The sequence below is a fragment of the Scyliorhinus canicula genome, chromosome 6, assembly GCF_902713615.1.
Source record: "Scyliorhinus canicula chromosome 6, sScyCan1.1, whole genome shotgun sequence".
Taxonomy (NCBI): domain Eukaryota; kingdom Metazoa; phylum Chordata; class Chondrichthyes; order Carcharhiniformes; family Scyliorhinidae; genus Scyliorhinus; species Scyliorhinus canicula.
In genome coordinates, this window is record NC_052151.1 from 149,344,654 (window position 1) to 149,369,609 (window position 24,956).

The 24,956-nt window shown below is 49.0% G+C and overlaps 1 protein-coding gene across 2 annotated transcripts in view; it reads right to left on the reverse strand.

Annotated features, from left to right (window-relative positions):
- LOC119967561 (V-type proton ATPase subunit C 1-A-like) overlaps window positions 1–24,956 on the reverse strand; it is a 144,618-nt gene that overhangs the window by 106,619 nt on the left and 13,043 nt on the right. For both annotated transcript variants that reach the window (XM_038800259.1, XM_038800260.1), the window contains exon 5: window positions 6,152–6,246. In XM_038800259.1, the coding sequence (XP_038656187.1) occupies window positions 6,152–6,246 (95 nt within the window). The remainder of the gene's footprint in view (window positions 1–6,151; window positions 6,247–24,956) is intronic.

Consider the following 24,956-nt stretch of genomic DNA (forward strand, 5'->3'; position numbering starts at 1 on the left):
AAGCGGACGTGGCCATGTTACAGGAGACACACCTGAAGCTGGGAGACCAAATTAGATTAAAGAAGGGATAGGTCGGGCAAGTGTTTCATTCAGGACTGGATTTTTTTTAAAACAAGGGGGTTGGCTATTCTGATTTACAAAAGGGTGACATTCGCAGTGGGGAGGATAGAGGCAGACCTGGGAGGCAGATTTGTTATGGTTAACGGCATAGAGGGAATGGCAGTGGTGCTGGTGAGTATATATGCCCCAAACTGGGATCATGTCACGTTTATCAGGAAGGTGCTGGGAAAGATCCCAGACCCTGACTCGCACCGGCTGATCATGGGGGGGTGACTTTAATACAGTTCTGGACCCGAGGTTGGACTGGTCGAGTGCGAGGTCGGGGAAACTATCAGCAATGGTAAAGGAACTGCGGGGGTTCATGGAGCGCATGGGAGGGGCAGATCCGTGGAAATTTGAGAGATTAAGGAGCAGGGAATATTCATTCCACTCCCATGTACATAACGCATACAGGATAAATCTCTTCGTACTAGATAAAATACTGTTAGCAGGGCTTGAGGACACTGAGTACTCAGCAATTGTGGTTTCTGATCACGCACCACACTGGATAGACCTACGGGCAGGCACGGGAATGTCCCAGCGCCCACAGTGGAGACTAGATACAGGGCTGTTGGCGGATGAGGAGAACTGTGAGTGAGTGAGAGAGGCCATTCGGGGGTAATAAAGATCAATGACATGGGAGAGATTGCAGCTGGGGTGTTCTGGGATGCACTGAAAGCGGTTATTAGAGAGGAATGTATTTTGATTCGAGCCCACAGGGATAACTGAGCGGTCGGAGCTGGACACGTTGGTAGGAGAAATCTTACAGGCGGGTAGGAGATATTCGGAGTCCCCAAATGAGGAGCCCCTGAAGGAGCGTCAGAGACTTCAAATGAAATTTGGGCTCCTTTCCACAGGTAAGTGGGAGGGTCAGCTGAGGAAGGTAAAAGGAGCAGTATATGGACATTGGGAGAAAGCTAGCAGTATGCTGGCACATCAGCTGAGGAAACAGGAGGCAGCGAGAGAAATAGGGAAAATAAAGGATATGAGGGGGAAGATGGTGACGGACCCAGGGGCAGTGAATGAAGTGTTCCGGGAATTTTATAGCCAGCTATACGAGTCGGCACCCCCGGTTGGGGAGGGGGGCATGAATCAATTCCTGGGGAGGCTAGAGTTCCCGAAGATAAATGAGGAGCTGGTGGAGTCCCTGGGGGGCCGGATTGGGCTTGGGGAGGTGATAGATAGGCTGGGGGGCGATGTAATCGGGTAAAGCCCAGGACCTGACAGATTACAGTGGAACTTAATAAGAGGTACTCTGGGTTACTGGGGCCGCTCCTGGTTAAGGCTTTTAACGAGTCCAAGGAGCTGGGAGTAATACCCCCCCCCCGCCCCAACGTTTTCATAGGCATCAATTTCTCTCATCCTGAAGCGAGACAAGGATTCGGGGAGCTATGGATCATGCAGGCCAATTTCCCTCTTGGGTGTAGATGCCAAATTATTGGCAAAGATCCTGGCCACTAGAATAGAGGATTGTGTCCCGGTGATAATTGGGGAGGATCAGACGGGATTTGTAAAGGACAGGCATCTGACATCCAACATTAGACGGCTTCTTAATGTAATTATGATGCCAGCGGAGGGGCGCAAGGCTGAGGTGGTAGTTGCCATGGATGTGGAGAAGGCTTTCAACCAGGTGGAGTGGAAGTATCCATGGGATATTTGGGCAGGTTTGGATTTGGGCAGGGTTTTGTGGAGTGGGTCCGGTTATTGTTCCAGGCCCCGGTGGCATGACGGTAGCATTGTGGATAGCACAATCGCTTCACAGCTCCAGGGTCCCAGGTTCGATTCCGGCTTGGGTCACTTTCTGTACGGAGTCTGCACATCCTCCCTGTGTGTGCGTGGGTTTCCTCCGGGTGCCCCGGTTTCCTCCCACAGTCTAAAGATGTGCAAGTTAGGTGGATTGGACATGATAAATTGCCCTTAGTGTCCAAAATTGCCTTAGTGTTGGGTGGGGTTACTGGGTTATGGGGATAGGGTGGAGGTGTTAACCTTGGGTAGGATGCTCTTTCCAGGAGCCGGTGCAGACTCGATGGGCCGAATGGCCTCCTTCTGCACTGTAAATTCTATGGGCGCGATTCTCCGCTGCCCACGATGGGTCGGAGAATGGCGGGAGGGCCTTCCCGATATTTTTCCCGCCCTCCCGCTATTCCCCCCCCCCCCCCCCACGGCCGCCCCACGACACGAATCGCTGCTCGCCGTTTTTTACGGCGAACAGCGATTCTCCCCAGGCCGATGGGCCGAGTTCCCAGGCCTTTACGGCCGTTTTCACGAACGCAATCACACCTGCTCTCACCGTTCGTGAAAACGGCCGCAAAGTGCCGTCCCGGACAACCATGGCACCGATTGGCATGGCCGCACCACGGCCGTGCCAAGGGTGGCATGGGCCTGCGATCGATGGGCACCGATCTGGGCAGCGGGTCCGATACCCGTGCACTATTTGTTCTTCCGCCGCCCCGCAGGACCAGTCCTGGTCCTTCCTAGACTGCGTTTTTTTCAATGTCTCCTGATTTTTGTCCCAAAGGTTTTTTTTAAAAGTATGCATGCGGCGATATCGAGGTTTATATAGACGGGTAAAACCCTGAGAGTAAAGAGGACACACCTGGAACGGGCCCACGGGGAAGGGAGATTGGCTCTCCCGAGTTTTATTAACTATTACTGGGCTGCCAACATATCGATAGTCAGGAAGTGGGTATTGGTGGAGGGGTCGGTCTGGAAGAGGATGGAGGCAGCATCCTGCAAAGGGTAGAGTCTGGAGGCTTTACTGACGGCGCCCCTGCCGTTCTCGCCGGCTCGGTACTCTACAAGTCCAGTGGTGGTGGCAGCCCTGAGGGTGTGGAGGCAATGGAGGCAGCACATGAGATTGGAGGGGTCGTCAGTGTGGTCACCGATTTGTGACAATCACCGGTTTGTCCCGGGGTGGCTGGATGGGGCTTTAGGAGGTGGCAGCGGTCAGGGATTGAGAGGTTTGGGGATCTATTCATTCTGGAGGGTTTTCCGACCTTGGAGACATTAGAGGAGGAGTTTGACTTGCCGGGTGGGAACAGGTTTCGGTACTTTCAAGTGCGGGACTTTGTACAGAGGCAGGTTTTAAGCTTTCCTCGCTTCCTCCTGAGGGGACTACAGGATAAAGTGCTGTCAAAAACAGGGGTTGGTGGTGGTAGGTTTCGGAGATATACAGGGAATTGTTAGAGTGGGAAGGGGCCCCTATTAGAGAGATGAAGAGGAAGTGGGAAGAGGAGCTAGGAGGGGAGCTGGAAACTTGAACTGTGGGAAAAAGCCTTGAAAAGAGTAAATGCATCCTCGTCCTGTGCTAGACTTAGATTGATTCAGTTCAAGGTAGTCCACAGGGCCCACATGACAGTAGCCCGGATGAGTAGGTTCTTCAAGGAGGTGGAGGACAGATGTGGACGGTGTGGGGGTAGCCCGGCCAACCATGTTCATATGTTTTGGGCATGTCCGAAACTGAGGGAATTCTGGCAGGGATTTGCGGATGTTATGTCACAAGTCCTGGAAGGTAGGGTAACTCAGAGTACAGATTTGGCAATATTTGGAGTGTCGGAGAATCCAGGGGCAAAGGGTGGGGAGGGAGGCCGATATCCTGGCCTTCTCCTCCCTGGTGGCCCAGGGATGGAGATGGATCTTGCTGAGATTGAGGGACTTTGAGCCCCCGAAGTCAGGAGTGTGGTCACCGATTTGTGACAATCACCGGTTTGTCCCGGGGGGGGGCTGGATGGGGGCTTTAAGAGATGGCAGCGGTCAGGGATTGAGAGGTTTGGGGATCTATTCATTCAGGAGGGTTTTCCAACCTTGGAGACATTAGAGGAGGAGTTTGACTTGCCGGGTGGGAACAGGTTTCTCAGTCTGGAGAAAATCAACTTCGCTCTGAGAGGATCAATACAGGGATTCGCCTGGAGTTGGCAGCTGTTCATCGATTTCTTTAACAAAAATTGAACATCAGCAGTAAGGGGGGAAAGGGAAAAAGGGGGGGGGGGGGTAGGGGGGAGAGGAAAACAGGAGGCATGGTAATGTTAAATAAGGACAGGGAATTTAGTATATGGGTAATTGGGGATAGGGTGGGAGAAGTGGGAGACATGGTCTATTGTTCTTTTAGGGGGTATTTTATGCGTCGATCCGCGCGATTGTTTTACAAATGTCAACATGTTAAATTGTGAAAATTACAAATGCTTCAATAAAATATTTTGCAAAAAGAAAATTAGGCAAGTGTCAATTACATCCAAATTAGACAGTGTCATGTGAGAGTACCTTTACGAAATGGGTATTTATAAAATAGCTGTAGTGGATGTTTTAAGAAATAGGTGTTTATCAGCGATGTCAGAGTGTGGGTAGAGCTGGGCTGTCTGTCTGCTTTTACTTTGGGCTGTCTGCTACAGGGTGTGTTTAGTTTCGTTTTAGATTTGGCGAAGCTGCAGGCACATCAAGGTGTGTATGAATCTCTGCAAGCTAAAGAATGTTCATTTGGTGATTTCAAAGCGGTAACTGGTCTCAGGAGAGAAGATAAATCTAATGTCTTTCTGCAAAAAGTTTTTTTTTGTCTTATGGATGTTGCAAGGAAAGATTAAGAGTTACTTATAGAGTACTGTATTCTTTGGGGGATTTATTGGTGTGGATAGTTGTTAAGATGTTTACTGTGGGTTTATAAAGTGTTAACTGGTTTCATAGATAAACATTGTTTTAATTTAAATGTACAGTAAATCTCTGTTGCATCACACCTATAACGTAGGCCCGTGTGCTCCCCATAACCACAACCCATTAAACGTTGTGGGTCAGGTGAACTTCATGATACACTTTGGGGTTCTCTAAACCCTGGCCCATAACAACAGGAACTGGGGAATGTGGATTGGGAGCAGCCATTTGAAGGCAAATCTATGTCTGACATGTGGGAGGCTATTAAAGGCCAGGACAGGTATGTCCCCGTGAAAATTAAGAATAGAAATGACAGGATTTGGGATCCATGGATGACCAGGGAAATTGTACGCTTAGTCAAAAGGCGAAAGGAAGCATATAATAGGTCTAAGCATCTAAAAACTGACAACGCCCTTGAGGAGAACAGGAAGGAACTTAAGTGGAAAAAGCGGGGCTAAAAGGGGCCATGAAATGTCCTTAGCAAACATGGTCAAGGAGAATCCCAAAGCTTTCTATGCATATATTAGGAGCAAGAGGGTAGCAAGAGAAAGAATAGGCCCACTCAAGGGCAATGGAGGGAAGTTATGCGTGGAACCACAAGAAGTGGGTGAAATCCTTAATGAGTAATTTGTATCGATATTCACCAGGGAGAAGGACATGACGGATGTTGAGGTCAGGGACAGGTGTGTGAACAATCGAAAGGAGGAAGTGTTGAGTACCCTACATTGCGCTAAGGTAGACAAGTTCTCGGGGCCGGATGGGATCTATCCCAGGTTACTGCACTTTAAATGTGTCACTCCCGTTTGTGGACCGTAGATGTGCGAAATCCATCCTGGAAATTCGCCCCCCCCCCCCCCAACCCCGGAAAAAATAATGGGTGCCAAAATGGGGGGCAGGATTTCTGAATTGGTTCCGGTGCCAATTTGTCTAAGACACGGAGAAAAACCGGGGACGACACCATAGTGTCACCCATTGGCTAGAGTCTTCAATTAAATCATGATAGAAATTGCTAGCATATTCATTTCAATTACAAATGTTCACAAATTGGGGGTAAAATTCAACTAGGACAGCACAAAACAAATAATCATGGAAATAGCCACCCATTTTACATCCTGCCTGATTTCTTTCCACTGAAGTCAATGGAGAGGAAAATCGAGAAGGGCATAAAATGGGCTTACAAACAGCTGTTTACTCCCATGTCAAAGTTCAACTTTACCGCCCACTATGTTGACATTATAAATGTTGATAGCAAAGCGTCACAAAAAAAATCACGGCATCAAGAACCAAGAGTTATGAAGGGGACATAGGCAAGATTTTTCTAATATATAAAATAAGTGAATATATTGTTATAGATACAGACTTAATTTATTGAAGTTTAGATGACAATTTTTTCATGAATACCAAATCTCACCTTAGCAATAACTTCTGTTATATTTTGTAGTGACTGTTTTATAGGATATTTAGCCATGTCCCATTGAAAGTGTGTCACGTATCTATGAAGGTCAACTAAAAATAAAGGAAAATAGAATTAGTTGTGCATTTGATATTATTTTATCCATACCTAACAAATCAAACGCTACCACAGTGCTACATCAGATACTGCAACATCACAGGTAAAGTATTAAGTGCAAAAAATAAAATATTTAATGCTAATGGATTAATAATAAGCTGCAATTTAAAGTGTAGCCTGCTTACTTCCCCTGACTAATTTCACTTATCACAGCCAACAATAGGTACTTTTATAAATGTCACAAAGCAAAATAAAACCATTTTATGGGTTCCCAGAAGCTAGCGATAATGAGCAGAAGTTTTGCTTCTGCATCCCACCACTATAAATTGCAGCGATAGTGAAAATCAAGTGGGAAAAAGTTTCTGGCTGCAAAAAGTCCTATTCCTCCTCCCCAAGTTATAAATGGTTTACAAGCATTACTCTTGTGGCAAAACCTCTTTTAACTTATTTCATGGGATATGGGCACCAGTATTTGTTGCCCTCCACAAATACTCTTAAGAAGCTGGTGGTCAGCCACCATCTTGATATATTGCAGTCCTGTGTGGTGTAGGTACACCCACAATGGGCGCGATTCTCCGAAATGGAGAGAAACAGCCGACGCCGGAGTGAAACACTCCGGGTTTCACTCCGGCGTCGGAGACCGCTCCTCGCCCCCTACTCTAAAATTTAGAGTACCCAATTCATTTTTTCCAATTAAGGGGCAATTTAGCGTGGCCAATCCACCTACCCTGTGTGGTGATTGTAGATCTGAGTAGATGCAATACTGAGCAAGCACTAGAGGGAGCACGGGAGAGCTATATATACACAGGGACAGGAAGTGACGACACTTCACAGAAGGCAGAACTCGTAGCAGGACAGACACAGGCAGGCAACATTTGAGGTAGCTGTAAGTTAAGCTCTGAAGAGAGAACAAATTCACAATAAAGCATCTTCTCCACCTTTGAGACAACGAGCTTTATTAAGACACGAGGAACAACACATGGTACCAAGAGTGGCTTCAGATGCTTACTACAGGACAACTCAGCTGCAGATGCAGAAAGAACAAAATGGCATGGAAATCTCCTACTGGACATTCGACTTGGGAAAACATCGCTTATTCGAGGATGTGGCTTGGAACCCATCCTCAGCTGGACATGACTGGCAATGTAAGAAATGTCTGGAAAATGTTTATACAAATGTTTAATTTATATATCATAGCTAATGATGTAGCAGCAGCCTCAGACGAAATTAAAATAGCAATGCTCATCGCAGGACATGAAGCTAGGAAAGTATATAATGGATTTAAATACTCAAAAGATGAAGACAGCAACAACTTACAAACAATACTAAACAAATTTGAAGAGTACTGTAAGGAATTTGAACAGCACGGTATGCTCAGAGGCCAAACTGCACAGAGACTGAGTGATGCAAAACTCTACAAACAGAAAGGGTTCAGTCAAGAAATCGCGAGTGAAAAGTACAGATCAAAAAGAAGAAATAACTTGAATTTTTCACAAAGCCAAAACCCTGAAATCCAGTCCAGATCGAAAGGAAAAGGTAACTTACAACTTTCAGAAAGAAAAAACGCTGAAATCCGCGATAAAATTTTACAGTCTCGGGCAGACAAAGAACAAAAAACTGCATCTGCACATGCGCAGGAAACGGAAGCCGCGCATGCGCAGTTACAATCACCCGTTTTGCCGCACATGCGCAGTTAAAAAAAGTTCTTGTTGCTGATCGTTATGCGCATGCGCAAGTCACTCATGCGCAGTCTTAAAACGTTTTGGTCGCGGATCGTTATGCGCATGAGCAAGCCGCGCATGCGCAGTGGACACAAAACCGCACAGTAAAGGAAGGCCGATTTGCGCATGCGCAATTGATTCCTACGCATGACGTCATGACGTCTGAGCATCCGGACCACGCCTACTTAAAAGGGAAATGCCCGAAAATTGAAAACAAGATACTTAAAGCGGCAAAACCAAACTTTCTTGCCTCAGAAGACAAAAAAACGCCTGAACGTAAACCAGCAGTTGAAAACAACTCGCACAACACCCTGGAAAAAGCAGTCTGCACCACCCAAAGTGAAGAGAACAAAAAGAAATCCGAAACAAAAAAAGATGATTTGGTTTTCGAAGATTACTACTCAGACATGGCTGAGTTATTCGGATATGCTGATCACAGCATCAGCGACACAGTCGCAAAGCTCAATACGAATCTACTCGTGGTAGATGAATCCAACCAAGATGATTTGGTTTTCGAAGAATACTACTCAGACATGGCTGAGTTATTCGGATATGCTGATCACAGCATCAGCGACACGGTTGCAAAGCTCAACACGAATCTACTCGTGGTAGATGAATCCAACACCATGGTGCCATGGCAGATCGTCGATACATTGGATGACAGCAATATCCAAGACGAAGACAACGCCACACAGAGAGCACAGAAAGACTCCACAGAGTGATGACAGGCTCCACAGTGACAGTGATGAAAGACTCCAAAAGGGAAGCAAGCAAACACTCCCTGGCGAACACCATGCATGAACAAGACCATGAAGGTCAACCCGCCGTATCTGAGCAACCGCAAGCAGACTATGAAAGTCTACCAAGCTCACATAAACAAGAAGAAGGCAATGTACATCTACCCACTGCATGCAAAAACAGTGATAAGGTGATCACACTCGACATACAGGAGGTACAGGATCACAGCGAGACTGACAGTTCTCAGCTTGTCTGTACAGAAGCACAGAGTAGGGCCACCCAAGAGTCCAGAGAGACCACGCTAATAGAAACCATCCAGATTTTGACTCCAGAAGAGGAGCACCAAGAGTCCAGTGAGACCACGCCAATAGAAACCATGAAGATTTTGACTCCAGAAGAGGAGCACCAAGAGTCCAGAGAGACCGCGTCAAATGAAATCATGAAGAATTTGACTCCAGAAGAGGAGCACAAAGGAAGCAAAGACGAGGAATCAAATCCACCACAAATGACTGATGTCACCAGCATCAATGCAACATCAGATCAGTCTCACCATTCTCGAGACGAAACGTTCAATGCAACAGATTCCACAAAGGACACTCGCACCAATAACTGTGACAATGACTCAAATTATCCACACGGGACACTCATTGAGCATACCAAGAACAACAAAAATCGCAAGAAGCACTGCAGAAACAAGAACAACAACAGCAACAACAAAAACTACAAGCACAACGACAAAAACCACAAGAAGAACAACAAAACCAACAAGAAGCATAACAAAGATAGCGACAACAACAAAGACAGAAACGACAAAAACAGCAACAAGAACGGCAATGAAAACAACAAAGACAGGAACGACAGAAACAACAGCAATGAAACAACGACTTGTACAAAATGGTACAACTCTGCTCATGAAGGACAATGCCACAGCACACTGCAAAACAATGACAAGACTACAAACATGCCATGGGATGACAACGAATCGCACAAACTCACATCTGCTCCAGAACAAGCAAGCACACCAGCTTTCAAGGCAGATGACATAATAAATCGATACCACAAGCACAGAAAAAAGTCCATGTCAGTCAACATCAGAGGTTTGACCATGCAAACACCTCGGGATGACGCATTGGTTACTTAAAATAACAAGAACACAGACAACGTTCACCACGTCAACAACAACAAAAGAAAAAACTCAGTGAACAAATTCATCAAGTTTGGACTCATAAATGTTTTTATTAAGAGTGGACTCATAAATATAAATTGGCTTTGTAAAATATGCAATAGCACCATCACTTGTATAGATACACATATCATAAGTAACTGTTTTGTACAATTTTCTTTAACGATGTACAGAAAATATGTAAAGAAAAAAGGGGGGATGTGGTGATTGTAGACCTGAGTAGATGCAATACAACTGAGCAAGCACTAGAGGGAGCACGGGAGAGCTATATATACACAGGGACAGGAAGTGACGACACTTCACGGAAGGCAGAACTCGTAGCAGAACAGACACAGGCAGGCAGCATTTGAGGTAGCCGTAAGTTAATAGAATAGAATAGAATAGAACAGTACAGCACAGAACAGGCCCTTCGGCCCTCGATGTTGTGCCGAACAATGATCACCCCACTTAAACCCACGTAACCCGTATACCCGTAACCCAACAATCCCCCCATTAACCTTACACTACGGGCAATTTAGCATGGCCAATCCACCTAACCCGCACATCTTTGGACTGTGGGAGGAAACCGGAGCACCCGGAGGAAACCCACGCGCACATGGGGAGGACGTACAGACTCCACACAGACAGTGACCCAGCCGGGAATCGAACCTGGGACCCTGGAGCTGTGAAGCATTGATGCTAACCACCATGCTACCGTGAGGCCCCTAAGCTCTGAAGAGAGAACGAATTCACAATAAAGCATCTTCTCCACCTTTGAGACTACGAGCTTTATTAAGACACGAGGAACAACACACCCTGCACATCTTTGTGTTGTGGGGGCGAAACCCATGCAAACGCAGCGAGAATGTGCAAACTCCACATGAACAATGACCCAGACCCGGGATCAAATTGGGACCTCGGCGACATGATGCAGCAGTGCTAACCACTGAGCCACCATACTGCCACTACTGACCCACTATTGAAGAATATAGAATTTACAGTGCAGAAGGTCATTCAGCCCATCGAGTCTGCACCGGCCCTTGGAAGAAATAAGACGGACCTCCTGAAAATGAAAGGACAGCTTGAGAGCACAATCAGTAAAGCATACGGCGGCTTTATAAGTAGGACACAGGGCATGAACGCAAGGAAATTATGTTAAACCTGTCTAAAACATTGGTTCAGCCTAAATTTGAATATTGTGATCAGTTCTGGGCACCATGCTTGAGGAAAGATATTACAGAGAGTGCAGATAAGATTCATGAAATTGGTTCCAAGGATGCAGAACTTCTAATATTTAGGTAGATTGGAGAAGTTAGAACTGTTCTCCTTGGAGAGAAAGTTACAAGGAAATGTGATAGAGGTGTTCAAAATCATGCCAGGCCACCAGGCTACAGATTGAGATTGAATACAATTTTGCCACCCACAACGTCTGTTGGATGGCCAGTTTTGAGTTGTTAGGCCAGTTCTGAATCTATCCCATTTAGTACGGTTGTGCCACACAACATGATGAAGGGTATCCTCAATGTGCACAACAAAAACTGAAATGTATATATTGCTTTTAAATGAATGAAACATTCCAAGGTGCTTCACAATAGCATTATAAAACCAAGTTTGATGGTACTTCATCTCCACAATGACTTTGCAGTGCACCCTCCTACAAATACTCTAATAGACTGGTGCACCTGTAACAGGTAGATTGGTAGAACAAAGCCGAGTAGGTTTTTTCCTCTTGCTGGTTCCCTCACCGCCTGTCCCAGACCCAGTCTCACATGTAAGTCCTTCAGGACTCAGCCAGTGGTGGTGCTACTAAGCCCCTCTTGGTGATAGAAATTAAAGTCTCCCATCCAGAGTACATTTTGTGCTCTTGTCACCCTCGGTGCTTCTTCCGGAGGTGTTCCGGAGGGGCTGGTTTAGCTCACTGAGCTAAATCGCTGGCTTTTAAAGCAGACCAAGCAGGCCAGCAGATCGGTTCGATTCCCGTACCAGCCTCCCCGGACAGGCGCCGGAATGTGGCGACTAGGGGCTTTTCACAGTAACTTCATTGAAGCCTACTCGTGACAATAAGCGATTTTCATTTCATTTCATTTCAACATGGAAGACTACTGCTTCATTAGCTGATGAGGGTGGTAGGTGGCAATCAGCTGGAGGTTTCCTTTCCCATGTTTGACCTGATACCATGAGACTTCATGAGGTCTGCAGGGCAACGCCCTGATCACTGAAAAACACTGTGTCGCCACCTCTGGTGGGTCTGTCCTTTACTGGGGTAGGACACATTTGGGGATGGTGTCTGGGACATTGGCTAATTCAGTGAGTCTGACTATATCAGACTATTTCTCGACTAGCCTTTGGGACAGGTCTCCAAATTTTATTGTATTTAGGAGTATTTTTTCACATTTCTTTTCCATTATTAATGATAAAAATACAAATTAAAGGATTGTATTCAGATAAAGTGACAGTACAAATAATCCAGAATAATCTTTGAATCATTACCCCCTCAGTTCCCATCCCTTGGCTTATTGGAGTGGCACAGCACTGCTGCCTCACAGTGCCAGCGACCCGGGTTCAAATCCCACCTCGGTGGCTGTCTGTGTGGAGTTTGTACGTTCACCCCGTGGCTGCGAGATTTTCCTCCGGGTGCTCCTGTTTCCTCCAGGGACAAAGATGTACAGGTTAGGTGGATTAGCCATCTAAATTGCCCCTATGTGTCCAAAGGTTGGGTGAGGTTATGGGGTTGCAGGGATAGGGTGGGGAGTGGGCCCATATAGGGTGCTCTTGAAAAAAATGAAAAAATGAAAATCGCTTATTGTCACGAGTAGGCTTCAATGAAGTTACTGTGAAAAGCCCTTAGTCGCCACATTCCGGCGCCTGTCCGGGGAGGCTGGTACAGGAATCGAACCGTGCTGCTGGCCTGCTTGGTCTGCTTTAAAAGCCAGCGATTTAGCCTGGTGAGCTGAACCAGCCCCTTTCAAAGGGTCGGTGTCGATTCGATGGGCAAAATGGCCTCCTTCTGCACTGTAGGGATTCTGTGATTCTGTGATTAGAGAGAAATGGTCCCCAGATGTTAATAAGGAGGACTTTGCAGGATCGACAAAGCAGGGTATGTCGTTGTCATTTTGGGAGCCTAAGTAGATGCTGGGTGGTCTGTCCTGTTCTATTTCTTTCTGACTATTCACTCAAAATCCAACTAGATCATTATGAATACGGATCCCTATTTCTACCTCATAAAAGTCAAGGGATGGGGGAAGTGAGGGGGCAATAACTCCGAAATACATCTGGATTATTTATGATGTCACATCAGCAGAACACAATTCTTTAATGTATACTTTTTATCATTAATAATGGAAAAGGAGACTGAAAGAAATAATTGAGGCGGCACGGTAACATAGTGGTTAGCATTGTTACTTCACAGCGCCGGGGACCCAGGTTCGATTCCCGGCTTGGGTCGCTGTGCGGAGTCTGCACGTACTCCCCTTGTCCACATGGCATTCCTCACAGTGCTACATTTCCTCCCACAAGTCCCGAAAGATGTGTTTGTTAGGTTGGACATTCTGAATGATCCCTCAGTGCAGCCGAACAAGCGCCGGAGTGTGACGACCAGGAGATTTTCACAGTAACGTAATTGCAGTGGTAATGTAAGCTTACTTCTGACACGAGTAAAGAATATTATAAATCTGTTTCAGAATTGTTTGATTAGATACGTTCAGGACAATAACTGTAAAATGACAAGCTTGTAAGAAAAAGTTCAAAGCATTTGAATTTTAAATGTCAGCCCCTTCCATCATTGTTTGCCACAACAATACTGATTGGTAGCACTGTATGACTGACACATTGCAATGCAGCATGACCATAATATTATTCGATCAATTTATTTTGTTAAAAATTTGTACTTAGCATTACTAAGGTGATGCACAATCAATGGACACGAAACGAAGGAATAGTCCGAAGTGAAGGCTTTAATCAGCAAGAAGTGTGCCCAGAAGCAGGAGTACAGAAATGACCTGGCTGTTGGGGAACACGGGTTCTTATACCCCGCCTCGTAGGCGGAGCTACCTTCCTCTCGATCAATAAGAATACAGAGGACACGATACTTGGGCCAATGGGCAGCAAGCTCTCTGCACTAATGGCAGCTTATACCCCAGGTACCATAATACCCCTAGTCATACTACCACATTCACCCCTTGTTGAGAAAGGAACCGGGGGGGAGGTGGGGGGGGCGTGTGTGCAAGGAATAAGGACGTGCGGGGGGGGGGGTGTCCCGTGCGAGTGGGTAAGAGACTGGTAGTATGACTACTGATGTTGGATCAAACCTCTCCAACGGTGGCTGCCCACTGGCCCGAAACTATGTACAGGGTGTCAGAACACGGTAACTATATACAGATTTGAGGGGGGAAAAAAACGAGAGAACAAGCAACGAGGTCCATTAACAGTTCACATAGACACGATCAGCCGATCGGGGGCCTTGGACGTCCTCTGAGACCTGCGTAGCTTCGCTGGAGACGTTGGAGATGCGGGCGTCCATGACACTGGGAGCGATGATCCGGTCCTTGTGGCTGCGTCCGTACCCCTAGTCAGAGCTGGCGCGGGCTGGGCCGGGGAAGGGGCGTCCGGTCCTCTAGGTGGCGCGGGTAAGGGTGTTGGCGGGCTGGGGAGGGGAGCGCCTGCTGGGAGCAGTTGCGGTTGGGGGTTGGTTGGGGGGCCTGGCGCCGGGAGCGATGGCGGGAATCCGGCGGGTGCCAGGTCCCGTAGGGAGACCGTGCCCTGTCGACCGTCGGGATACTCCACATACGCGTACTGCGGGTTCGCATGGAGCAGCTGGACCCTCTCAACCAACGGATCCGACTTGTGCACCCGCATGTGTTTCCGGAGCAGGATGGGCCCGGGGGTAGCCAGCCAGGCCGGCAGTGGGGTCCCTGAGGAAGGCTTCCTGGGGAAAACAAGAAGGCGTTCCTGAGGCGCTTCGTTAGTGGATGTCCAAAGTAGTGACCGGATTGAGTGGAGGGCGTCTGGGAGGACCTCTTGCCAGCGGGAGACTGGGAGATTTCTGGACCGTAGGGCCAGCAGGACGGTCTTCCAGACCGTACCGTTCTCCCTCTCGACCTGTCCGTTACGCCGGGGGTTATAACTGGTCGTCCTGCTGGAGGCAATGCCCTTGCTGAGCAGGAATTGAGGCAGTTCGTCATTCATAAAGGAGGACCCCCTATCGCTATGAATGTACGCGGGGAATCCGAACAGGGAGAAAATGGTGTGAAGGGCTTTAATGATGTGGTCATGTCGGGGCAGGGGATGGCAAACGGGAAGTGGGAGTACTCGTCAATCACGTTGAGGAAGTACGTGTTGCAGTTGGTAGAGGGGAGGGGACCTTTGAAGTCCATGCTGAGGCGCTCAAAGGGGCGGGGTGCCTTAATCAGATGTGCTTTTTCGGGGCGGTAGAAGTGCGGCTTGCACTCCGCGCAGATGTGGCATTCCCTGGTCACTGTCCTGACCTCCTCGATAGAGTAGGGCAGGTTGCGGGTCTTGACAAAGTGAAAAAAGCGGGTGACCCCCGGGTGGCAGAGGTCCGCGTGGAGGGTTCGAAGGCGGTCCACTTGTGCGTTGGCACAGGTGCCGCGGGACAGGGCGTTGGGAGGCTCGTTCAGCTTCCCAGGACGATACAAGGTGTCGTAGTTGTAGGTGGACAGTTTGATCCTCCACCGCAAGATCTTGTCGTTCTTTATCTTGCCCCTCTGTGCGTTGTCAAACATGAAGGCCACTGACCGTTGGTCTGTGAGGAGGGTGAACCTCCTGCCGGCCAGATAGTGCCTCCAGAGGCGCACAGCTTCTATTATGGCCTGTGCTTCCTTCTCGACCGAGGAGTGGCGGATTTCGGAAGTATGGAGGGTACGGGAGAAGAAGGCCACGGGTCTGCCCGCTTGGTTGAGGGTGTCTGCCAGAGCTACATCGGACGCGTCGCTCTTGACCTGGAAGGGGAGGGACTCGTCGATAGCGCGCATCGTGGCCTTTGCGATATCCGCTTTGATGTGGCTGAAGGCCTGGCGGGCTTCCATCGACAGAGGGAACGTGGCTGATTGGATGAAGGGACGGGTTTTGTTGGCGTAATTGGGGACCCACTGGGTGTAATATGAGAAAAAACCAAGGCAGTGTTTGAGGGCTTTGGGGCAGTGGGGGAGGGGGAGCTCCATCAGGGGGTGCATGCATTCCGGGTTGGGGCCTATCACTCCATTATGCACTATGTAGACGAGGATGGCTAGGCGGTCGGTGCTAAACACGCATTTGTCCTTGTTGTAGGTCAGATTCAGGAGCTTCGCGGTTCGGAGGAATTTGCGGAGATTGGTGTCGTGGTCCTGCTGATCGTGGCTGCAGACGGTGACATTATCGAGATACGGGAAGTTTGCCCGTAAACCGTGTTGGTGGACCATTCGGTCCATTTCCCTTTGGAAGACCGAGACCCCATTTGTGACACCGAAGGGAACCCTTAAAAAGTGGTAGAGCTGCCCGGCCGCTTCGAACGCAGTATACTTGCGATCGCTTGTGCGGATGGGGAGCTGGTGGTAGGCGGACTTGAGGTCCACCGTGGAAAAGACCTTGTACTGCGTGATCCTGTTGACCAGGTCGGATATACGGGGGAGAGGGTACGCATCCAGCTGCGTAAACCTGTTGATGGTCTGACTGTAGTCTATGACCATCCTATTCTTCTCTTCGGTCTTTACCACCAGCACTTGTGCTCACCAGGGGCTGTTGCTAGCCTCGATGACCCCTTCCTTCAGAAGCCGTTGGACTTCGGACCTGATGGAGGTCCGGTCCTGGGCACTGTACCGTCTGCTCCTGGTGGCGACAGGCTTGCAATCCGGGTGAGGTTTGCAAACAAGGACGGGGGATCGACCTTGAGGGTCGCAAGGCTGCAGACAGTGAGGGGGGTATGGGGCCGCCTAATTTAAATGTTAGGCTCTGGAGGTTACACTGGAAGTCTAACCCCAGGAGTGCTGCCGTGCAGAGGTGAGGGAGGACGTATAGCCTATAATTTTTAAACTCCCTCCCCTGGACCGTGAGGTCCGCTATGCAACACCCCGTGATCTGTACTGAATGAGAGTCGGAGGCCAGGGCGATATTTTGCTTAACCGGGTAGACAGGGAGAGCGCAGCGTCTTACTGTGGTGGGGTGGTCCCGGAGTCCAGCAGGCAGTTCGTCTCATGGCCGTTGAGTAAAATCTTTGTTGTTGCCGTAGAGAGGGTGTGGGGTCGAGACTGGTCCAGAGTGACTGAAGCGAGTCATGGCAGATAGTCGGAGTCTTCATCAGGCAGGGAGTAGTCACCCGCGGGGTCCTCGGTGCTGTTCCAAGATGGCGGCGCCCGTCGGCCGCACATGGTGGGTTGTGAACAAAATGGCGGCGCCCGTTCCCCGCACGTGGAGTCGGGGGTCCAAAATGGTGGCGCCCGGGGGTCGCACGTGGCATCGGGGGCGTAAAATGGCGGCGCCCGGGGATCGCATGTGGAGTTGGGGGATGGGGGCAGCGAGGTCCGTGGGCCACATGGGGCCCCTGAAGATAGAGAAGGGGGAGTCCCGCGATCGCTGCCTGGGACCGCAGCGACTGCCTTTGCCTGGCAAAGTGGCCTTTCTTCCCGCAGACCTTGCAGGTTGCGGAACGGGCTGGGCAACGTTGTCGGGGGTGCTTCGTCTGGCCGCAAAAATAGCAGCGGGGCCCCGCGGGTTATTCGGGGCGCCCTACGGCACAGGCCTGGGGAAGTCTGAATCCGTGGGGGAGGTAGATGCTGAATTCCATGCTGCCCAGGGGGCCGCCGCGCAGTCGGGGGCGTACGAGCGTGCATTTCGGTTTGCGACATCTAGGGAGGTAGCAAGGGCCCGTGCCTCCATGTTGCTTAAGGTTTCTCTTTCTAACAGTCTCTGGCGGATCTGCGAGGACTGCATGCCTGCAACGAAGGTGACTCAGATTAGGAGTTCAGTGTGCTCAGCAGCAGATACCTGTGGGCAGCCACAGTTCCTCCCCAGCACAAGGAGGGCACGGTAAAATTCGTCAAGTGACTCGCTGGGGATCTGTTGCCTTGTGGCTAGTAAGTGCCGAGTGTAGACTTGATTAACCGGCCGTATGAAGTGTCCTTTGAGCAGGTCCATAGCCGCATCGTAGTCTGTCGTGTCCTCGATGAGCGTGCATATGGCGGTGCCGACGCACAAGTGGAGGATGTGCAGTTTCTGCTCCTTCGTCGGGACGTTTTCCGCCGTACTAAGGTAGCTGTTGAAACAAGCCAGCCAGTGCTTAAATGTGGCTGTTGCATTCGCTGCACGGGGGCTGAGTCGCTGAGTCCGGCTGGATGCGGAGCTCCATTCTTTAAAAATCTTGCTGATTAAATTGATGCACAATCAATGGACACGAAACGAAGGAATAGTCCGAAGCGAAGGCTTTAATCAGCAAGAAGTGTGCCCAGCAGCAGGAGTACAGAAATGACCTGGCTGCTGGGGAACACGGGTTCTTATACCCCACCTCGTAGGCGGAGCTACCTTCCTCTTGACCAATACGAATACAGGGGACACGATACTTGGGCCAATGTGCAGCGAGCCCTCTGCACCAATGGCAGCTCACACCCCCAGGTACCGTAATACCCCTAGTCATACTACCACATAAGGTACTCATACACAAACTCTCACATTTCACAGCTAAAAGAGGACTGAAGTATCCTCACAACTCTAACTTTGTTAATAGCACCGATCGACAGTCACAGAAATGCTAGTTAGTCTGCCTAACAAAGTTTGTAAAGGTTCCAGATGAAAAATCAAATGTTCATAGTAAATTTTGTTTTGCTTCAAAGATTGAAGTTTTCCTGATCACATGAACAACGTGACCAAGCTATGTGGCTCTTATTGATCTAATCCATCGTAACCTGATCACTGTATCCATGTGTCCAGATTGTCATTCTGGGAAAAAAATCAAAATCCAATGTTTATGCTCAAGGACACGCACTAAGGGAGAAGGGTCTGTTCTGATCTTTTACATAAATGGAGTGGGCAGAGAGAGGGAACCTTGGAATAGTTGTGGGATGTGAGAGCCCAAAAGCATCAATTAGGTGAGTTTTAATTTTTTCTCTCCAAACAGGCAATTTAATTTGGTACTGGGAGTAATAAGTATTGTATTGAATTTATAGCTTAACTAGCTCAATCATTTGATATAACTACAGATAATCAATGAGTGATATTTTTAAAACTAATAATATAGTCCTCTCACTGAACAATTTCTCCTTTGATATGTCTCATTTCCTCCAAATCAAAGGTGTGGCTCTGGGTACCTGCATGGGCTCCAGTTTTGCCTGTCTCTTTATGGGGTATGTGGAACATTCCTTGTTCCAGTCCTACTCCGGTCTCATCCTGCAACTCTTTTCTCGGGACATTGATGACTATTTTGCTTCATGTTCCTGGCTGGACCTGGAAACATTTATTAACTTTGCTTCCAATTTCTACCCCTCTATCACCTTCACATGGTCCATCTCTGACACATCTCTGACACTTCCCTTCCCTGACCTTTTTTTATTTCAATTTCTGGGGATAGTCTTTCCACCAATATCCATTACAAACCCAATGCCTCCCACAGCTACCTTAACTACAGCTCTTCACACCACACATCCTGTAAAGACTCCATCCCATTCTCCAGGATCCTTTAACCCCGTTGCATCTGTTCCAAAGATGCCACTTTCCAAAACGGTGCTGCTGACATGTCTTCATCCTCCTTAATTGTGGTTTCCCACCCTCCATGGCTGACATGGCTCTTAACTATGTCCAACCCATCTCTTGTACCGCTTGCTCTCCACCCTTTCCCTCTTAGGGTTTGAGTCCAATGCTCCATCCCCTCCACTAAACACACTTAGTGGGATTCTCTCAGCCTGGGGCCGGGCCGGAGAATCTCTGCGACTGGCACGAATCGCGCCATGCTGCCCTGATGCTGGCATGCGATTTGCTGCAGAGTGGAGAATCGGTGCCATTGCATTGGCGTGGCACCGGTCGGGGGCTGCTCTACGCGGCCAGCCCACTGATTCTCGGCCCAGGATGGGCAGCCTGTGGGGTGGGTGGGGGGCCGCGATCGGGGCCCATCGATCGGCGGGCTGGCCTCTCTGGCTGGGGGCCTCCTTTCTTCTGTGCCGGCCCCTGTAGCCCTGTGCCATGTTGCGTCTGGGCCGGTGCTTTGAAGGAAGCCACTGCGCATGTGCATGTTGGTGCCACTGCGCATGCGCGGATCCCGCGGTGCCCAGTTGACGCCGGTATCAGCAGCTGGAGCGGCGTGAACCGCTCCAGTGCCATGCTGGACCCCTGTAGGGGCCAGAATTGCTGATCCTGAGGCTGTGTTGATGCCGTCAAGTAACGCGACGGCGTTTCCGACGGCGTCAACACCTCGCCTCAGGATCAGAGAATCCCACCCACTATTCCCCATAGGGCATAAAAGAAGTGTGGGTGTGAAGATATGTTAAATAAATGGGAGTTGGGGAGTTGGTGAATACCTGTGTGATCCACAGAAACTGCATTTGCACTAAGTATCTACAACCTGAGGAACTTAAACTCTGAGTTGATGAGCTGGAATCTGAGCTCATCTGGATGTTTCAGGGGGTGGGAAAGTTACCTGTATACTTTGTTCCAGGAGGCAGTCACACCTCTTAGGAAAGGGTCTTTTGATTTGACCCATGATCAGGAACAGGAGGTGTGACTGTTAGTGATGTAGGTATGGAGTTCCAGAAGTAGCACTGTCGAAGTCCCAGGTTCAAATCCTGCCACTGCAGATGGGTGAAATTTGGGTTCGATAAAATTCTGGAATTAAAAGTCTAATGATGACCATGAAACTATTGTTGATTGTCGTAAAATTGCCTCAAGAGCAATTGGGGATGGACAATAAATGCTGGCCCAGCCTGCGACGCCCACATACCATGAACGAACAAAACAAAATGTAGTAGGGGATAGAAAGTTATGGTGATAGATACCATTCTCTTCAACCAAGAGTATGAGTTCCGAAGGCTGTATTGTCTGGCCGTTGCCATATGGCATCTCCTTGGGGCTGACTAGGAACTTGGAAGGGAAGGATTCAGTTGTTGTGGTCCACGTGGTACCAACAAAATAGGTAGGAAAATAGCTAAGAAAGAGGTTCTGCTAATGGAGTTTGTGCAACTTGGGGATAACTTAAAACCAGAATCAAGAAGGCAACAATTTCTGGGTTCCTACCTGAGCCGTGAGTAAATTGACATAGTGTAAATAAAATCAGAGATTCAAATGCATCCAAAGAGATTGATATGGGAAGAATGCGCTTTGATTCATGGGGCACTGGTATCAGTATTGGGGAAAGAGAAAACTATACCATTGGGATGGCCTTCAACTGGGACCAGTGGACTCGCAATTCATATAAGGTTGTAGAGAGGGCCTTAAGCTAAATAGTGGGGTGTTAGGGGATGAGGGGTGTGGCTAAGGGTCAGGTGAGGGCAGATCTGGAAAGTTAAAGAGAACAGACAAGGCAATATTGCAGGCTAGCAATAGAATTAATGATAATTGCTGTGTGACAGGAAGGGACAGAGTGTACAAGTGCACCAGCAAATAAGGTCAGAGTAGGGAAAAATTGTATGAAGCCAGAATTAAATGCTCTTTATCAGAATGTATGCAGTAATAATATGGATGAATATATAGCACAAATCGAGATGAATGACTGAGTTGATAGCCATTACAGAGATGTGGGGCAGGATTCTCCGAGCCTCCGCGTCTAAATCGCGCTCGGCGGGGGGCGGAGAATGGGTGTCGAACTCGAGATCGGGTCTGACACCCCTCCCACGATTCTCCAGTCCCCGGTGAATTGCCACCAAACGGGCACGTGCGGTCGATGTGGTGCCGGTCGGAGGCCATTGAAAGAGGCCCCCACTGGCAGCACGATGGCGCAGTGGGTTAGCTCTGCTGCCTCACGCGCCGAGGTCCCAGGTTTGATCCCGGCTCTGGGTCACTGTACGTGTGGAGTTTGAAAATTCTCCCCATGTTTGCATGGGTTTCGCCCCCACAACCCAAAGATGTGCAGGCTAGGTGGATTGGCCACGCTAAATTGCCCCTTAATTGGTAAAATTAATTGGGTACTCTAAATTTATGAAGGAAAAAAAAAGAAAGAAAGAGGCCCCAATGGCGTTTCTCCAAGTGCAGCTGTCCGAGTTCCCGTTAGCGTGGTTCCACCCGGTGGGTACTCGGCGTGGTAGCTGCGGATTCAGTCCGCGGCCGCCCTGGTTGGGGGGGGGATCATTCACTGGGGGGAGGGGGGCCTCCAGGACGACAAGGCTATCGATCAGGAGCCATTGATCCGCGGGCACGTGCGATCTGGGGGGGCTACCTTCTTGGTGAGGGTCGGCCATGTTGCGCCCGTATAGACAGCTGGAGCTGCGAGGAGCACTCCAGGGCCCTGCTAGCCCCTTCCAAGCAAGTAAATCACTCCGGACTTTCTTCAGGAAGTGATGCGCGAAGTGATTCGCGCATGTTTATTCGCAGCGGTGGGGGCGTAGCCTCATTATTGGAGAATCCCGCCATGGTTGCAAAGTCACCACAACTGGGACCTGAATATTTTACTTCACCCAGAAAGCTGTCACTGAGCTACATCGTCTTCTGCAACCATAACCGCAGCCCTAAACCAAAGCATGGGCCATTCTTCCTGGGGTTGTCAAGGTCATCATAGACCTCAACCTTTACATCAAGGGGTGCAGCCTAGCTGCAGCAGAGTTTGTGCAGAACTGACACAAAAACTTCACCTGAACGATCCTTTCCCTCCCAACACACCAACAGTCTCCCCATCATTATAACTACAACTGTCAGCTGACTGCCCATCTGCAGTTCAACCCTTTGTCTCCTGTGTTCCTTCATTAATATATTCATGCGCGATTCATCACCCACACATAGATACTCAGGTGAATGTGAAGTGATCTACTTTGGTCGGAGAACAGAATGTCAGAGTATTATTTAAATGGTGATAGACTGAGAAATATTGACGTATAAAAGGACCTCAGTGCCCTAGTGCACCTTCACTGAAAGCAAGTATGCAGGTGCAACAAGCAGTTAAGGAGGCAAATGGTATTTTGGCCTTCATTTACTATACGAGGACTTGAGTACAGGAGCAAAGACGTCTTACTGCAGTTGTACAGGACCTTGGTGAGAGCACACCTGGTGTATTGCATGCTGTTTTGGTCTCCTTATCTAAGAAACGACACACTTGCCATAGACAGAATGCAGCAAAGTTTCACCAGACCGATACTTGGGATTGCAAGATTGGTGTATGAGGGGAGATTGGATTGACTGGGCCTGTATTCACTGGAGTTTAGAAGCATGAGAATGGATCTCATTGAAGTACATTAAATTCTGACAGGCCTGCACAGACTGGATTCGGAGATGATGTTTCCTATGGCTAGGTGGGCTGGGGGAGGGATCCAGAACAAGGGGTCACAGTCTCAGGATGCAGGGTAGGCCAGTTAGACTCAGATGAGGGGAAACGCCTTCACTCAGAGGGTGATGAACCTGTGGAATTTCTACCACAGAAGACAGGGTTGGATAAGTCACTGAATATATTTAAGAAGGAAATAGATTTCTAGACAAGGGGTCTGAGGAGAGCACTGGAGTGTGGCATTGAGATAGAGAATCAGCCATGATCACATTGAATGGTGCAGCAGGCTCAAAGGGCTGAATGCCCCACTCCTGCTCCTATTTCTATGTTTCTACACTGAAAATAAACATAGCAGGTATTGCTTATTGCACGCTTGGCACATAATAGTAAGGTTCCACTATGGATCTTGCATGGTCCTGAACCCACATGAACAGGCATGGCACACCCATGTGCTTGTTTTTCCATGCAAACAATGTGTGACTAGCCAAAGTGAGAAAAACTCAAAGCAGCACGACAGATTTTCAGGCACAAATTCAGTAAGTGTCACAGTGCACAAGTGGTTGCACATTAATAGTGAAGCTCTAAATTTTAAGAGATCTGGGGCGGGATTCTCCGACACCCTGCCGGGTCGGAGAATCGCCCGGGGCCGGCGTCAATCCTGCCCCCGCCGTGTCCCGAATTCTCCACCCCCGAGATTCGGCGGGAGCGGGGCTTGGGGCGCTCTGACCCCGGGGGGTGTCCCCACGGTGGCCTGGCCCGCGATCGAGGCCCACCGATCGGCAGGCGGGCCTATGCCGTGGGGGCACTCTTTTTCTTCCGCCTTTGCCATGGTCTTCACCATGGCGGAGGCGGAAGAGACCCCCTCCCCTGCGCATGCGCCGGTATGACGTCAGCAGCCGTTGACGCCCTGGCGTATGTGCGGACGTATGCCGGCCGCAAAGTCCTTTCGGCCCCGGCTGGCGTGGCGCCAAAGGCCGTTCACACCAGCCGGCGGATCGGGAACCACTCCGGCGCGGGCCTGGCTCCTCAATGTGAGGGCTTGGCCCCTAAAGGTACGGAGAATTCCGCACCTTTGGGGCGGCCCGACACCGGAGTGGTTCACACCACTCCTACACGCCAGGACCCCCCCGCTCTGCCGGGTAGGGGAGAATCCCGGCCCTGATTCTCCAAGTAATCTGGCCAGTATAATTGAGACAAAATTATTCAATGGGTCCAATTTTTAATTGCCAAATTAGATATAACATACAATGTCCTAAAACCATTTCTTGTTACCAAGTAATATTTAGTTAATAACCAATAGTTATCTGCACTGTATAATGTATAGGAATAGTAAGAATGAATCCGGCTACTAATGTTCAAGCACTGCTTAAATATTAAATTTGCATAACAGTTAAAAGCGTTCCTCCAGTAGAAGTGTCCGCTCTGTGCACTTATCACAGAGTCAGGTACCATAATGATGCCACTACCAACTGTAAGATGGTATTAAACAAGAATTTTGTATATGGGTATTATTACTGTTATGGGTATTATTACTGGGTGAGACCTTACAAAAACAAACTGTATACTGGTTGACCATGAGACTATAAGACTAGAAGACTTTGGGGCAGCACGGTAGCATTGTGGATAGCACAATCGCTTCACAGCTCCAGGGTGCAGGTTCAATTCCGGCTTGGGTCACTGTCTGTGCGGAGTCTGCACATC